Source organism: Heloderma suspectum, chromosome 1 (assembly GCF_057233095.1).
Source record: "Heloderma suspectum isolate Gila_16-S chromosome 1, 16-S_ref, whole genome shotgun sequence".
Classification (NCBI taxonomy): domain Eukaryota; kingdom Metazoa; phylum Chordata; class Lepidosauria; order Squamata; family Helodermatidae; genus Heloderma; species Heloderma suspectum.
Genome location: NC_139458.1, coordinates 20,850,487 through 20,866,480, shown reverse-complemented (window position 1 = coordinate 20,866,480; position 15,994 = coordinate 20,850,487). Strand labels below are relative to the sequence as shown.

General features: G+C 45.4%; 1 protein-coding gene across 1 annotated transcript in view; it reads left to right on the top strand.

Moving 5' to 3' along the window:
* KIF26A (kinesin family member 26A) overlaps positions 1-15,994 on the top strand; it is a 199,068-nt gene that overhangs the window by 70,814 nt on the left and 112,260 nt on the right. Inside the window, exon 3 of the mRNA XM_084837551.1 lies at positions 11,577-12,092. Coding sequence (XP_084693677.1) covers positions 11,577-12,092 — 516 coding nt within the window. The remainder of the gene's footprint in view (positions 1-11,576; positions 12,093-15,994) is intronic.

Genomic DNA, 15,994 nt, shown 5'->3' with positions numbered 1-15,994 from the left:
TTAAAACGGGGCTTTGTGCTTCCGTTTTAAATGCAGGATCATGATGGACCCCCTTTACACACGCTTCCTTCCTCCTCTTTTCCACCTCCTTTTCCCCTTATCTGAGTCTTCCATATGTTTCATTATACAGCTGCTAGATGGCGCTGTGGTCTAGCTCCTCTTACTGCGAGTTTTCCTCTTTTCATGAGGGAACTGAAGCGGAACTCAAGCGCTGTAATTTGATAACTCATTATCTCCGATCGTTTAAAAAAATGGAATAAAGGTCATTTAGTATGGGAGACACTCTGGAGGTTGACAACGTCATCTAAAAGACCTGCAAACTTCCGTGAGTAACCAATCTCAATAGCAGGATAAAAGCTCTGTGTGAAGAAGCCCTGAGAGATCTTGCCTGAAACCCTGGAGAGCTGCTGCCAGTCAGTGTCAACAGTACAGGGCAAGATGGACAAATGGTCTGACTCAGTATATGGTATCTTCCTATGTAGTAGAGGGAGATAAGCAGTTTTATATGAATGAATATTTGCCTAATATAGATATATTTTGGGTCAGCTTATACAAGACATGGGAAGATTCCAGAATGGATCTCCCCAGTCTTCTATTTTTTTGTTAAAAAAAACATCTGGGGTAGCGGTTTTGGGGAGGTGGATTAGAGCAGTGGCACTGGGGGAGGCAGGATTAAACCTTCCCACCTTCTCCATTTTTTCATGGTGTTTCCAGACAAGGCTTTTATTGACCCGTCACCCTACTTCACTTGCAGAATTTTACGGGGGTCCAGATGTTGTCTTCCACTCAACCCTCCCATGTTTTCCCACTGCTTCTTCCGTCTTTTTTCTTGCTGCGGAAAATCTGTTAGGAAAGAAAAGATGGAATAGCTACACAAGGCCTTCTGATGGTTAGTGCCAAGACCCTTCTGTCTGGAAGCAGTTAGACCCTGCTCCCCCAGTCAACCCCACCCCCAAGCTACTGGCTGCCCCCTGCCAAAAATTGGAGCCCCACACAAATGCTTTTAAATAAATATGGAAACACGGGGATAGCCAATCACGGATCTCTTGTGTTTTGAATAGTTTGGCCTGTATTTAGCTATTTTTTAATTTAAGAAAATCTTTATGGAGTACCACTTCTGCTTTTCTTAAAGGTTATTACGTATCGTGCGAGCTCTTAGGACAGGCTGGATTTTACTCAGCATTTTATTGAGTGTATTTCAGATGTTCAAAGTGCTTCACGTACATTACCACAGTATTCCTTACAACAGCCCTGGAAGGTGGGTTGGGGTAGTAGTGGAAGAGGCAACGTTGAGAAAATAGTGGCTTGCATAGAATGTTTTAGTAAATTTGAGGCTGAGGTGCAGTGAGATTTGAATTGGGGACTTTTTGGATTACACCTACTTAAGCTAGTAGCTACTAAGTTGACAAAGGGAAACATGACTCCATTTTAATTCATAGAATTTCCAGTGTTTTAGACTTCCATTTACTCTTTGTGGAATGTATGATGACCTGGGTCTTTTCTACTGTCAGTATATGTACAAAATCTAACCAGTAGAAGACCCACTGCTATTAATGTGTTACAACAGCCTCCCCCAACCAGGTTCCTACCAGATGTACACGTTAGCTGGGGATTATGGGAGTTTTAGTTTGACACCATTGGAGGGCACCAAGTTGGGAAAAACTGTGTTACAAAATGCGCCCCTCCCGTAGATTTGGTTAATCTCCTGTGTTGTAAAAAGTAACATCTGAAGTGGGTGTATTCTGTAGGGGCTGGATGAAAGCCTGACCGATGAAGCCATTTTGAGTGTTGTGGTTCAGTGTGTAAATGATCTCCCAATTTGGATCCAAAAGGATCTAGCCATGATGCAGGCAGTTACTTCAGACTCACTCTAGGGCAGTAATTACTAACCCAGTAAGGCAGGGCATACATTTTAAAATAAAGGAATGAATTTGGTCCCCAGATTCCTCCCATGTATGCGGCTTTTACAGGGCTAGACCTGCTTAGCTTTAGGTATCCTTCCTCAACCTGCTGCCTTCCATATATTTCTGGACTGTAGCCCCCATCATCCCCAGCCAGCATGGGGGCTGAGGATGAAGGAAGTTGTAGTCAGCACATCTGAAGGGTGCCAGGTAGGGGAAGGCTGAGCCCTGTTGTTTCCAGAAAAAAACCTTCACTCTGTAATGTTTTTTTCCATAGCAGATGGTTGGAATATCTATATCTACATCTACATGTACACACTGTAATATCTATATATACGTACACACACATCCACACCCTATGGCACAGTTGCAATGCATGATGTGCAGTATTATATATTTTTTCCTATTTCAGGCTGTGTCTCTCCTGGTTTATTTTTGGCATGTGAATGCTGTTGACGTTGTTTTAAATGGCTACTGTGACCTGATCTGGGTTTAATTTTCTCTGTATATTTAGAAAATCTCTCAGCAGGTTGGGAAAGGAGGGGTTTTCCTGTGACCTGACCATGAGCAACTTCCTATAAAACTTCAAAGCTTCTCCCTGCCACCCCCTGCCCTCCCCATGGTCTCCAGTTCCAACAAGAGTGAAAAGCCATAATTAAAATGTCTTTCAGTAGAACTCATAAATCAGTTAGCTAATACATTATTCAAGATGAGTGTGTGTGTGTGTGTGTGTGTGTGTGTAAGGGGAAAAATGGGGTAGTAAGTAGCTGTAACTACTTCTGTTTTATCCTAATGATTCAGGGGGATTTACAAGTGTTGGGTGTATCTGCTGCAATTTGCTGGATCTAGATGCGGAACATGGGGAAATGTGCCATAGTTGATGCTTATTCAGCAATGGATGATGTAGTGTTGACTGTTCTGTCAACCAGGCCTGTTGTTGAAATGTTGTGAGAACACTTTATTTTATTTTTTTAAAATAGCACTGCTGATGGAGCCAGCATATGGCAGTGAAAGCAAAATCCTGGCTGGTATATGGAGTGAAGTACCTTGCAGAGAGCCCGAGTGATTCATTTGCTAGAATAGGCCTGACCACATTTGTGATTGAGCCACCAAGCTGAGTGCAGCTAAGCAGTCATACACAGTGTCCTGGTGGGGGTGTAATAACTCCTGTGAGAGGGCCAAACTAGACATGAGGACTGTGGACCTGCCTAGTCATGTATAAAGAAGGATCTTGGAATTGTTGTAGATCCCAAGCTGAATTTAAGCCAACAATGTGATATGGCTGCAAAAAAGGCCAATGCTATTTTGGGCTGCATTAATAGAAGCATAGCTTCCAAATCCCGGGAAGTACTCGTTCCGCTCTACTCAGCACTGGTTAGGCTTCATCTGGAGCACTGTGTCCAGTTCTGGGCACCACACTTTAGGAAGAATGCAGACAAACTGGAGAGGGTTCAGAGGAGGGCAGCAAAGATGATCAGGGGACTGGAAACAAAGCCCTGTGAGGAGAGACTGAAAGAATTGGGCCTGTTCAGCCTTGAGAAGAGAAGACTGAGGGGAGATATGAGAGCGCTCCTCAAGTCCTTGAAAGGTTGTCACAGAGAGGAAGGCCAGGATCTCTCTTTGATCATCCCAGAATGCAGGACATGGAACAATGGGCTCAAGTTACAGGAAGCCAGATTCCGGCTGAACATCAGGAGAAACGTCCTGACTGTTAGAGACATATGTCAGTGGAACCAATGACCTTGGGAGGTGGTGGGCTCTCCCACACTGGAGGCATTCAAGATGAGGCTGGACAGCCATCTGTCAGGGATGCTCTGACTTGGATTCCTGCGTTGAGCAGGGGGTTGGACTTGATGGTCTTATAGGCCCCTTCTAACCCTACTATTCTATGATTCTATGAAGAATAGTGAGTGTCTGATTTTTAGAATAAAAGGGGGTGTGTTCTGTTCCCATACTCACTTTTATTTTGTGACATTTTTAGTTCCTCCAAAGAGTGCAGTGTGGCGTACATGTTTTTCTCCCTTCCCCATTTTATCTGCATAGCAACCCTGCAAGGTAGGTTAGGGTCAGCCAGTGATCTGCATGACTGAATGTGGATTTGAACCCACGGCTCTCCCATGTTAGTCTGGTACCACAATTTGGTAGCCATGTATCCTACTTTGCAGAGGATGGTCCTCTATTTGAAGGGCTGTCAGAGAACAGTCCTCCATTTGAAGTTATCCTCCATTTCACTGGCTGTCCAGTCCAATTCTGGTTTAGAGATAAAGAACCATTAGAAGGAAGAGTATAGGCTGGACATTACCCATCAAGCTCCTGGGCAGCTGATTGAGCAGGCACACAGGTCACCTGTTCAGTTTTCCTCACTATGGTGAGATGTGTTGTATTTCTAAAATAGAGTAATGATTTTATATCTACAGCAGTGCATATCGATCAGCATATGCAATGTTTTTTGCAAATCAGTGTCCTCTTTTTGAGTGCTACATTTTCTCTCTTTTTTGGGGGGGGTAAGTGGCCACTCTACACCACAGAGGCTCTCCCACGTTGGAGAATGACGACCCCATAAGCTCTTCCCACAAGCACTTTTCTCTCAGCTAAATTCGCTCCTGAGGAGAAAAGCCCCAGTGTGGAGGGAGGGGAGACTTTGAGGGAGGTGAACCATGAGGTGGGGTGCAGATTAGCACCACTGCCTGAACATCTCTCTTTCGCTAAAAATTGTAACCCTCCCTCCCCCATTTATACCTGATTGGGTCAGATTTGGGTTTAAAGAAATGGGTCTGCCGTCATCGGTTCTAGTTTGGCCCTGAAAGAGCCAATTTCCGGCTTACACGGAAATCCGAAGTGACAAATCTGAGGTGCTTGAGGTAGGGGCTCTGAGGGCTGAACCAGACAAGATGTCTGTGACTGAAAGCAGCCAGTGGGTGGAAATCTAGGTCCTGGCGCTATATAGTGGTAATTTTTATAAGAATATTCATATAAGCTCAGATACAATGCTTTTGATGGAGTCAGTTCACATATTTGGCTACAGACCATTGAGTGCTTGGTAATCAAGTGATAAGAAAGAAATGGAGTTACACTGAATGTACGTTCACACTATATGCACACCATATGTACACTTATTCAGATGGCTGGGAGAATCCGCCTATATGCATTCATGCTGATTTGTATCCAGATACTAGAATTCTATGTAATCCAGGGTACAGATCATGCATATAACTGTACCTGGGTTGAATGGACGCACATGTAGTTGTGTGAGTTAGAATCATAGAATAGTAGGGTTGGAAGGGGCCTGTTAGACCATCGAGTCCAACCACCACTGCCCAGGTAGCAAAATTTGCCTTGGCAGCAAGGAAAATACGTGCCAAAGCCCGAACAGCCTACTTAGGGATGATTCTGTTGGATGTATGAATTTATGTATATACAAATATGTGACTGTACTGTTTTCTCTCTCTCTCTCTCTCTTTAATGTACATTGTGATGGCCTGTGGCTTTAAGCAATAAAGTATCATATTGTATCGTAACCCCCTGCTCAATGCAGGAATCCAAGTCAAAGCATCCCTGACAGATGGCTGTCCAGCCTCGTCTTGAAGGCCTCCAGTGTGGAAGAGCCCACCACCTCCCTAGGTCATTGGTTCCATTGTCATATTGCTCTGACAGTCAGGAAGTTTTTCCTGATGTTCAGCTGGAATCTGGCTTCCTGTAACTTGAGCCCATTATTCCGTGTGCTGCACTCTGGGATGATGGAGAAGGGATCCTGGCCTTCCTCTCTGTGAGAACCTTTCAAGTCCTTGAAGAGTGCTATCCTATCTCCCCTCAGTCTTCTCTTCTCAAGGCTAAACATGCCCAGTTCTTTCAGTTTCTCCTCAGGGCTTTGTTTCCAATCCCCTGATCATCTTCTTTGCCCTCCTCCAAACCCTCTCCAGTTTGTTTGCATCCTTAGTGTGGTGCCCAGAACTGGACACAGTACTCCAGATGAGGCCTAACCACTGCTGAGTAGAGGGGAACTAGTACTTCACGGGATTTGGAAGCTATACCTCTATTAATGCAGCCCAAAATAGCATTTGCCTTCTTTGCAGCAACATCACATTGTTTGCTCATATTCAGCTTGTGATCTACCACAATTCCAAGTTCCTTCTCGCTTGTAGTGTTGTTGAGCCAAGTATCGCCCCTCTTGTAACTGTGCATTTGGTTTCTTTTTCCTAGGTGCAGAACTTGGCATTTATCCCTATTAAATGTCATTCTGTTGTTTTCTTCCCAGCACTCTGGCCTATCAACATCACTTTGAATTCTGAGTTCATGAGCATGTGTTAAGTTTATGTAACCATGTAAAGTGTAGCCCCCTGCAGGATGCCTGGAGCACAACCCTTTTTGACCCTGAGGGGCTGCCATAGGAGACTCTGAGGTGGAATTTTTTGTGAGGCACTTCTGAGCACTTTCAGTGGAGGTGATCAGGCAACGCGCGCCAGCTTCAAGACAATCCACAATTTTTTTTAAAGAAGTGGACCGTTGTGATGTGCAAGCTGGGCCACGCTGTTATCGTGTCATTGTCCTTCCATGGAATTTTTCAGGAGGTCCAAGCAACGCTGTCTAACACGTTTAACCTTCCCGTGTTTTCCAATCACTTCTTCTGACTTTTTTCTTACCTGAGAAAATCTGTTACCTAGAAAAAGACGGAACAGTTGCACGATGCCTGCTACCTGGTAGTGCGAGGAGCCCTTAATCTGGAAGCACCCATAGTTTAATGCTGCAGTTCGTAGCTGGCGCTGGAAAATATACTGACTCAGACCATTGGTCCTTCTAGCCCAGTACTGTTGACTCTGACTGACAGTGGCTCTCTAGAGTTTTCTCCAGCCCTACCTCGAGACACTGTGGGGATCGAACCTGGGACCTTCTGTGTTCAAAGCAGATGCTCTACCACAGAGCTACGGTCCCTGCTACTAAATGTTTACCTGAACAGGAAATGTCATGCTATGTCTGGAACAGGCTCAGACTTTAGTAGACCTCGAGAGGAAGTGAATTCCAGACATAAAGTGTATCGACTGACCTATGGTTCCTTCCCTGGAGTACAGTGCAGCATGGTGATGGCTGCATGCGCTTGCTTGCATGTGCTGTCCCCTGGCCTTAAAGGGCCACTGGGGAGAGAGAGAGACAGCCACCATAGCACTGCACTGGAAACAGAATCATGAGGCTATGACAGCTGCCAGGCTTCACTTGAAAGGCCCAAAGCAGGCAGCTGGGAGTTGCTGTGGCTGTTCTTGTAGCGATGGGAGCAAGTGGATATCAGGTGTGTCCGAAAATGCCAGTGCCACTTGGTTGCTTGCCTTCAGACAGTTGCTGTCCCCGAGGCAAGCAGGTGAGTGGCAAGATACGTGGCTGTATTCCTAATTTCATTTTCGGGGTTGAGACATAATTACAAGTAGCACACTCACCATTTACTGCCATAAGTGTTTGTTAACTGAAAGAGGGTAATAAGTAATTCCAAGTATCAGCGGCAGGACATTTTTTAGAAAAGGAAAAGCTTTAGGTGTATGTCCTAATGAAAAGTCGAAAGAAGGTGGGTTTTTAATGGGATATTTGCTTCCTGGAGAGTATTCACAGCTTGGCATTAAAGTGGTAAGGCTTTGGGGTTGTGTGTGTGTTTTGAAAGGGTTGCTAATTTGGGAGGAAGGTTTGGAAGCAGTCCTAATTCAGATAGGTGGTTTGCTTTGTCTGCCCTCATTACTAACATGTGAAATTAAAGCATCCCCCCACTTCACCCCCCACTTCTTAGAATTAAACACACAAGTTATCAGCCAGGCTGTGATCTTCCATTTAAAACCTTAATTGTCTAAAGAGCTCAACGTGAGCCCTTGAAGTTGGCCGGGTCTGTTGCAGGGCATTAGTGTTAGCTGTAGATTTACAACCAAGCTGGATTTAATCTTTTGCTTTAATCCCCATGATAGCCTGGCTTCGGGAAGCAAGCCCTAGCGTGTTTTAGGAGATAGGCTGCTGTGTTTCCAAATGAGGGACTTGGGAGGGGATGCCGGTGAAGGTTATGTGGAGAATCTGTCGAGCTCTGAAACGAATTAAAAGACGAGAGAAGCTCGCTGAGTGGAAACAGAATAGGTGATGGTTTTAAATCAGCTTCTTGGTGTGTGCATCGCAGCACCTCGCAAGGCAGTTGCAGACTTCAGTTGTGTTTCTCATCAACTCAGTTGTAGCATAAGGAAGTCCTAGCAAAAAATGTCTGGGTTCCATGAACAATTGGAAATCTCACCTGAAGTCAACAGTAGTTTTAAAAAGAGTTGAAAGCAGTTTGAGACAGGCCTAGCTTCCCATGGTGAGCATGCACAATTTGTCCCACCTTCTCGTGTGGGCCAAAGAGGTTTGGCAGGTTTTTGATGTGATACAAAAGCCTGCCAAACCTGTTTACCAAAGGCAGAACTGACAGGAGCGTACACAATATAAGTAGCAATCCCTCGTTCAAACCACCTTTGACTTTCTGAAACAGAGTGTAACTCCATCTCTGGTTCCCCGATAAGAGATGTGCAAACTGTGGATAGTCATATCCACTCTTTCTGATTCATTGCTGAAAGCAAGGAAGGAACAATAACAATGAAAAAGCCATTCAGGTCATGCTGTAATCTCTTTTTCATGCTCTGAGGTGCAGTTTTTTTTATGGCTTGAGGATCATTGTGGACCTTTGAAAATGAGTTGTGTTACTGAAAAGTACCTGAAAGTACCAAGGTTGCTTCTGAGCATGAGGAATAAATGTATGTATTAGATCTTTTTTAAATGGAAAGCTAATTAAAAGGCAAGTAGATGAGCAGTTATCAAGAGCATCACAAGCTCTACTGTTCGCATCTGATAATCATTTTCATGCTGGGTGTTATGAATGATGCTGCTTATTAATCAGCCAAGGAGAGGCTGCTAGGGAACTCAAGTGATTCTTGAGTGTGTGATAGCCTGATCCCATACATGAACCATCCTGCAAGAAGAGGAGATTGCTGTTTCTCAGACTGTGGACAGCTGAATTAAAATAAGAGGTGCAGTTCACACTTTCACCCAAAATGGTTTCTTTATAAAGTGTGAAGGACAAAGAATAGACTAAAATTGTAGAGTTGGAAGGGACCTCAAAGGTCATCTATTCCAACCTCCTGCAGATGCAAATAATCTGCTATTACAGACTCCCTGAGAGGTAGCCATTGAAACCTCTGCTTAGAAACCTCTAACAAAGAGAGTCTATCACCTTCCAAGGCATTCCACGTTTGAGCAGCTTATACTATTAGGAAGTTCTTCCAAATGTGTAGCAGCATGAGTCACTGCTTTGAGCACTTCTCCTCAGTGGAAGGGGGCACATCCATTGTTGTGACAGAGATGCGACGGCCACCTCCTCTGAAGGTGTGTGATTCTGCAGTGTCACTGCTTTGGAAATAATTGAAAAGTCTTGTTGTTTTGGGTGCAGAGAAGCAGCCAAATCACCTGCCCCAAACATAGGCCAGATATATCATCTTTTAAGCTTTCATATTTGATATGGTTTTATGCTGTACTTGGTGGTTTTAATTTTTGTGAACTGCCCAGAGAGCTTCGGCTATTGGGTGGGATAGAAATGAAATAAATAAAAGCATCAGTGAACCATGAAGGTATGTAGCAGGCAACTGCCTGTGTGGATGGGTGCGTTTCGTAGGCGAGTAGTGCACAGGGATCTGGGGAAGAGCCCTAACTCAGTGGTTTGAGTGCAGAGGATCCCAGACTTGATTCCTGGCATCTGCTGTTGAAACCAATTTGGGGAACCTTTTTCAGCCCAAAGGCTGAATTCGATTTCAGAGAAGCTCTTGAGGGCTGCATTCTGGTGGTGGGTGGGGTCAAAGGCAAAAGGGGTGGTGCCCAAAATACAAAAAAAAGTAGTATATTACATGTAGTTTAAAGCTCTTACCTGCCGGTAGAGGCTCTCGCCGCCAGTAGAGGCCCCTCCTGCCTTGGGCACTCGCCGCCAGTAGAGTAGAGGCCCCTCCTGCCTTAGGATAGGCATTTCAATCTCTAAGAGGGGGCAGGCTGCACAAAAGCTGGGAATCCACCAAATGGTTCCACAGCTGGTTGGGGGAATGGTGGTGAGCTCAGGGGAAAGGGGCATGGCATTCTGGAGGGCCGGATTGGGGCCCCAGCAGGTCTTGATTTGGCCCATGGGCCTGTGTTCCCCAGCCCGGGTTAAAAAGATCAGGTAACAAGTCCTGGGAAAGACGTCTGCTGGTGCTCCTGGAGAGCCACTCACAGGCAGAGTAGACCTGTTGATGTAGATGGACTGCTGTTTTGGGTCATCTTTTGGCGATGGACCATAGATCAGCAGCAGGGCGCATGCTTTGCATGCTGTCAAGAACTCAATTTTGTGTGTGTGTGCTCTTAACCGTGTGACAACTCCTGTCACAGACTCTCAGCCCAGCCTGCCTCACAGGGTTGTTGTTGTGAGGATAAATTGGAGAGGAGGAGGAAAATGTAAGCTGCCTTGGGTTCCTTGCAAGAGGAAAAAAGGCAGGATATAAATGCAATAAATAAATAAAATAAATTTGGCCAAATTGAAGTGGCACATAGTGATGTAACCACCTCCGGGTCTGTTTTCTTCAGATAGCTCTAGCCTGCAAGACCAGAGGGAGACTCAGTTTATTGGGATTGAATGATCTCAGCTGTGTGGGAATTTCTACCCTCCCTTATAGGATTCGGGAATGCTGCTGTAGTCGACCTGTGATTGGCTAACTGAAATCTTCTTTGAGTTGTCAGAGATTTGAGCATAAAGGGGGGTGGGGCTGCCCATTTGTCTTTGTCTTCATGTGCTAACTTGCTTTTGGGCTTGTGAGCTTTTGGATCCTGGATGGGGCCATGTCCTGTTGGAAGACCCGTACCTAGGTAAGGTATAGGATAGGTTTAGATATTGCTTTGTTAATTTTGCCTGGGGCATTATTCCAAAGGTTTCTCTGGGTTTTTTTTTTTTTTTGGAATACTTTTTTTATCTCTTTCCCTTTTCTGTATGTAAACAAACTTAGGGCACAATCCTATGTATTTGTAGTCAGAAAAGAGTCCTATAATTCCCAGCGTTTTCCAGCCAGCCATTGGAATCGCTGGGAATTGCAGGGCTTTTTTTTCTGTCTAAACATGCATAGGATTGCGCTTTTAATCTCCATCTCTAGAGCTCTGTGCACTTTCTTCCGGGTAAACCTCAGTACTTGTTTCTGAGCCTTCTGCTTGGTTACTTGCTTCTATTTAATTGTTTCAGGCTTGGGGCTTTGGAATAGAGTGAGGTGAAGCTGCACCCCTATTCCCTACCCTCAAGAGCACCCTGTAAGGTCTGAGAGCCCCTGGCTCAGGCTGAGATGGACGTAAGGTAGCGGCGGCCTACTTTGGCAATTGTTTGTTCCTGCTTATACTGTTGGGAATTAGGGTACCTCCCCTTCACTCATGTAGAAGGTCTGATGTTCAACCCACAGCAACTCCATTTAAAAGGATCAGGTACCAGCTGATGTGAAAGAGCTGTTGCAGCGTGGACATTGCTGGACAATTAGGTAAATTGGTGAATGACCCAGTATAAGCAGTTTCCTATGTTCCTTATTACTTCTGTAGATTCTTTCGTCATGGTTTGTTTTGGCTTTGTCTCCTGTTTGTGTTGGCTACGACTCACTTAGCTTCTGTTCTCCTTTTATTCCACAGGACCCACGATTATCAGCTTTAATTTTTGACAAGCTTCAAGTGCCTGAATATTTACAGAAACCCAGGAGCGAAGGGGAGAGCAGGTGTGATGTCTGTGCAGCCCACCTGAACCAGCTGAAGCAAGAAGCCGTTCAGGTCATCCGCAGCCTCGACCAGGCCAGCTGCCAAGAGGCAGCGGACCCCCCGCAAAGTGCCGTGGCAATGGCCGCTGTGTTGCCAAGGCTGACCTCCCAAAACGTGGTCACTGTGTCTTCTCAGAGGGACTTGTCTGTCATGGCTGGGCAGGCGGGTAGACAGTCTGGCAAAACCACAAGCCTTTTCTCCGGGCCGGAGAGGAAGAAAGGAGTCGGGTGGCCTCAAGGCACAGGTGGCTTCCCAAACTCCAGCGTTCAAGTGACTGTGGCTCCCAGTGGCCTTAGTGGGGCATTGAGCTCAGTAACCATCCAGGCTCAGCAGTACCTTGAGGGGATGTGGAGTATCTCCAGAGTGAACAGCTTTCTTCCTCAAGCTTGTCTAGTAAGTCACTGACCACCTGGTCTTTTTATAAAAAAAAATTCCAGAGCGTTACATTGTATTTTCTTCCCACTCCAACAGGTTTTAGCAAACAACTCCACAGGCTAATTTCAGAGCTCCGCCTGCCATGTATTATTCCCAGAACGCACCCCTTATGGAATTATGCTAGCGGTAACAACAGCATCATTCCAGGAGGATGGATCCTACTGACCGTGGTTTTTAAAACAGCATAAAGAGAGAAAAGAAACGTTTCCGCTGCTGTAGGAGGCAGCACTTTTTAAAGCAAAAAATGTATGTGATGGGGAAGATAAGCACCTGCTACACCTCTGAAACCAGCCAAATTATTTCAACCCTCACCCCGAAAAGGTAGTGAAATATGTTCCCTCGGTTCACCCCCTGCTGATGAGGTGGGGAATTATGGGGAAGGAACGTTTTGCTACCTGTCTGCTACTAATGTTGCTCCCTGAACAATTTGAGTGATGTGGGTTCGCACGCAGAGGCTCATATGTGCCAGATCCGAATTCACACAGTCCTTCCCCCTCAAAGGATAAAGGCAGTGGAAGGAAGACCCTGTGGATTTGGTTTTCGTGCGTTCAGGCCTCTGTATGAAGGACCTGCATCGCAAGTTATTTTAGAGGCATGATGGAGGGCAGGGACGTGCATCTGCCCCTTCACCATCCGGAAGGATCAACTGACTGCGTAAACCAGGGTTGCAGAACCTCTTTCAGCCCATGGGATGGATTTTATTTCAGAGCCACATTCCAGTGGTGGGCAGGGCCAAAGGCAAAAGGGGCAGGGCCCAAAATACCAGCATATTTTAGCTTAAAGCTCTTACTGCCGCTAACGAAGTCTTAGGAAAGGTATTCCAACCTTTTAGAATGGAGGAAAAAATGGCACAAAAGCCAGGGGAAGGGCTTTTCCAATCCAATCCTCAGGGCCGGATTGGGACCCCTGGAGAGTCAGATTTGGCCCCTGGGCCTGAGCTTCTGCATCCCTGCTGTAAACTGTACTGGGGCCAAGTGAGTGCAACTTTAGGTTGCAACTTGTAAGCAATGCTTACTTGAAATCAATGAGACTTATCTAAGAAAACATGGTTAGGATTGGCTTGGAATTCTGTATTTCTGTAACTGGTTATAGTATTTCTTTGTCCCTATGTTAATTTTATATCTGTGGCCATGATTGCTGTTTGAACTGGTCAGATGAATGCTACAAGTGATTTGCGAGGGGAGGTTAAGCTGCCTTTTGTTGTTTTACTGCATTTGCGTGGTCCCAGAAAGTTCCCAACTAAAATATCCCTCTGTAACAGTTCCACTTTATGTGATCAGGCTCTAAACTTGTCATAAAGGTAGCCCAGTAATCCCTTTTGACGCCTGTGTAAATAATTACTGTCTAGAACCGCTGCATTTTCTTTGTCCACTCAAGGGTGTAATTATGAATGCTACTTTTTTGTAATAGCTTTTTATTCACCCCGAAGTTAACAAACTGGAATACAAATTGTACGTGGTTTAGAGATAATCCTTGGATGAAGCATGACAGCTGTTCAAATCTAAATGGCTTCACTAAACTCTAGGAAAATATTGAATTATAAGTGCAGGAATGTAAAAAAAAAAAATGTAATTACCCGAGTTGGGCTTCAGTTGGGATTCTAATAGATATTGATATTAATCTGTGAATCTACCGGAAATGTGCAAATAGATGAACAGCCAAGAAAAAAAAAAAGTTATTTTGTGTGTTCTTAGGTAACTGTACTTATATGCTACATAAAAGAAAAAAAATTGATAATGTGGCTATCATGAGGGCAGTAAAATCTTCATAGTAAATAGAGCGTGGGTTGCAGATGGCTTTTTTATGCATTATGTGTCAAAACAAAAATAATGTCGTGTTATATGGGAACCAAATGAAAATGGACTGTGCGGGTTTCTTTGCAGACAGTAAGAATGCATGAGCATCCCTGTGCTCATCCCAAAAGGGGCTTGATCTTTTTGTGTGTGTTCTGTGCAAGCTCACACAAACTTCCAGAACCCTTTCTAGATCCAGCATGAAGCGGGGGTTGGATTAGATGGTCTACATTGCCCCTTCCATCTCCATGATTCTATCATCTGTGGTTTGTCCAAGCTTCATATGACCATTGGAGGGCCTTCTCCATGGTGGAAGTTGACCAGAATAGCACGATGTTCTCACCAGGATGTGTGTGCGTGTGTTAGGACTTGTAGTCTCATTCCCTCCCTGGTAGGAATGGATACTCTGCTGGAGTACCTGCCACAACCTTTGCCTCCCCCACCTCCCCCAGGTGTTTTGTAGGCCTTTGGGGGTGCTGGGGAAAGGGAAGAAGGCAGAGGTGGGAACTCACTTAGGAGGTGAGTAGGGCTCTGCTTGCCTCCTAATTGAGCAAGTGTTCATACAAGGGTGGTCACATTTACAAACACCTTTTTTCGAATGTTCGCAACGTCCTTAGCAGAAGCATAGCAAGCTTTAAAAGGAGTAGTCCTCCTCAAGGTGCTGAGCATACACAGGATTGAAGGCTGTTGCGTGACTTTGGAGTGTTTTGAGGATACTAGCATGTTTTAGCGTAAAGCTCTTACTGGTAGTAACTAAGCCTTAGGAGAGATGTTTCATACTTTTAGAACGGGGAAAACTGGAAAGCCAGGACACTGCCAGATTATGGGTGATTGGGGTAAAGAGGGTGGGGCCAAGGGAAGGGGGCTTGGCTATCTGGAGAACCATGACGGGCTGGATTAGGAGCCCAGGAGGGCCAGATTTGGCCCCCAGCCTGAGCTTCTGCCCCCCTGTACTAGCATTGTGAAGGCCTTATGTTTTTCCAACCATTGCTCTTCCATTGTGAAGAAAGTGGCGTCCGGGTGGGCGCAGAAACCAAATGGCCTTTCTCCGAACTCTGTCATTTGCAAAGTCAAAGGCTGTGTCTGTTTTCTGTCTGGTAGCAGACACAGGTCTGTGAAACTTGGTTGCTACTAAATAGCTTCAAAGTGGCAGGGGGTGGCATGAGTTTCGGTGGAGAAGTGGCAGGCGTGGTAAGGAAGCGGTTAGCCCTTCTTGCCACTGCTAGTTAATCCCCCACCCCACCTGAGGTTCCCATGGATGAGTCTGATGCTGAACATCTAGCTTGACCCTGAACGGTAGAATAAAATGCAGGACCCACTCTAAGTTGATGTCCAGTATAACAGTCTCAAAGGCCAAGGAGTTCTCCTAGTTTACACCAGCCTTCCCCAAGGCTGGTGTAAATAATTATAACTTGGAATATTATTCGAGATCATTGGGCTCAAGAGGGGAAGACGGAGATCGTATGTTTTTAGAACCCTGGGTAAAAAAAAAAAATGCTGCCCTATATAAACATTGTGCATATTAACCATGGACATGAGACAGGCCTGATGCAGTCCAACAGGGGTGCAGAACCAGGGGCCAAATCTGCCCCTCCTGGGATCTCATTGTAGCCCTCTGAGGTTCCCCAGAAGACTACACCCCCTTTCCACTGACCACTGATCATTTGGTGGTTTCCTGGCTTTTATGCAGTTTGAAATGCCTCTCCCAAGGCTTAATTACTAGCAATAAGAACATTAAGCTAAAACATACTAGTATTTTTGGGCCCACCCTTCTTGCCTTTGAGCCCATTCCTTTTGCCTTCAGCCTTGCCCACCACTGGAATGTGGCCCCTAAGAGCTTCTCCAAAATGGAATTCGGCTTTTATGCTGAATGAGGTGCAATGTACAGGGGCACTCAATGGTGGGCTGGAAGGCATAATTTCATTCCCTCACCATGCCATGGAAGTCACAGGCCCAGCCCATGAGGTGAGCAAGGTAGGAGGTTCATTTTGGAAGTACGTTAGGCGAGTTGTAGGACTTGTCAGTAAAAAGGTGGCAAGACCAGCACTTCTAAAGAAATACTTCATT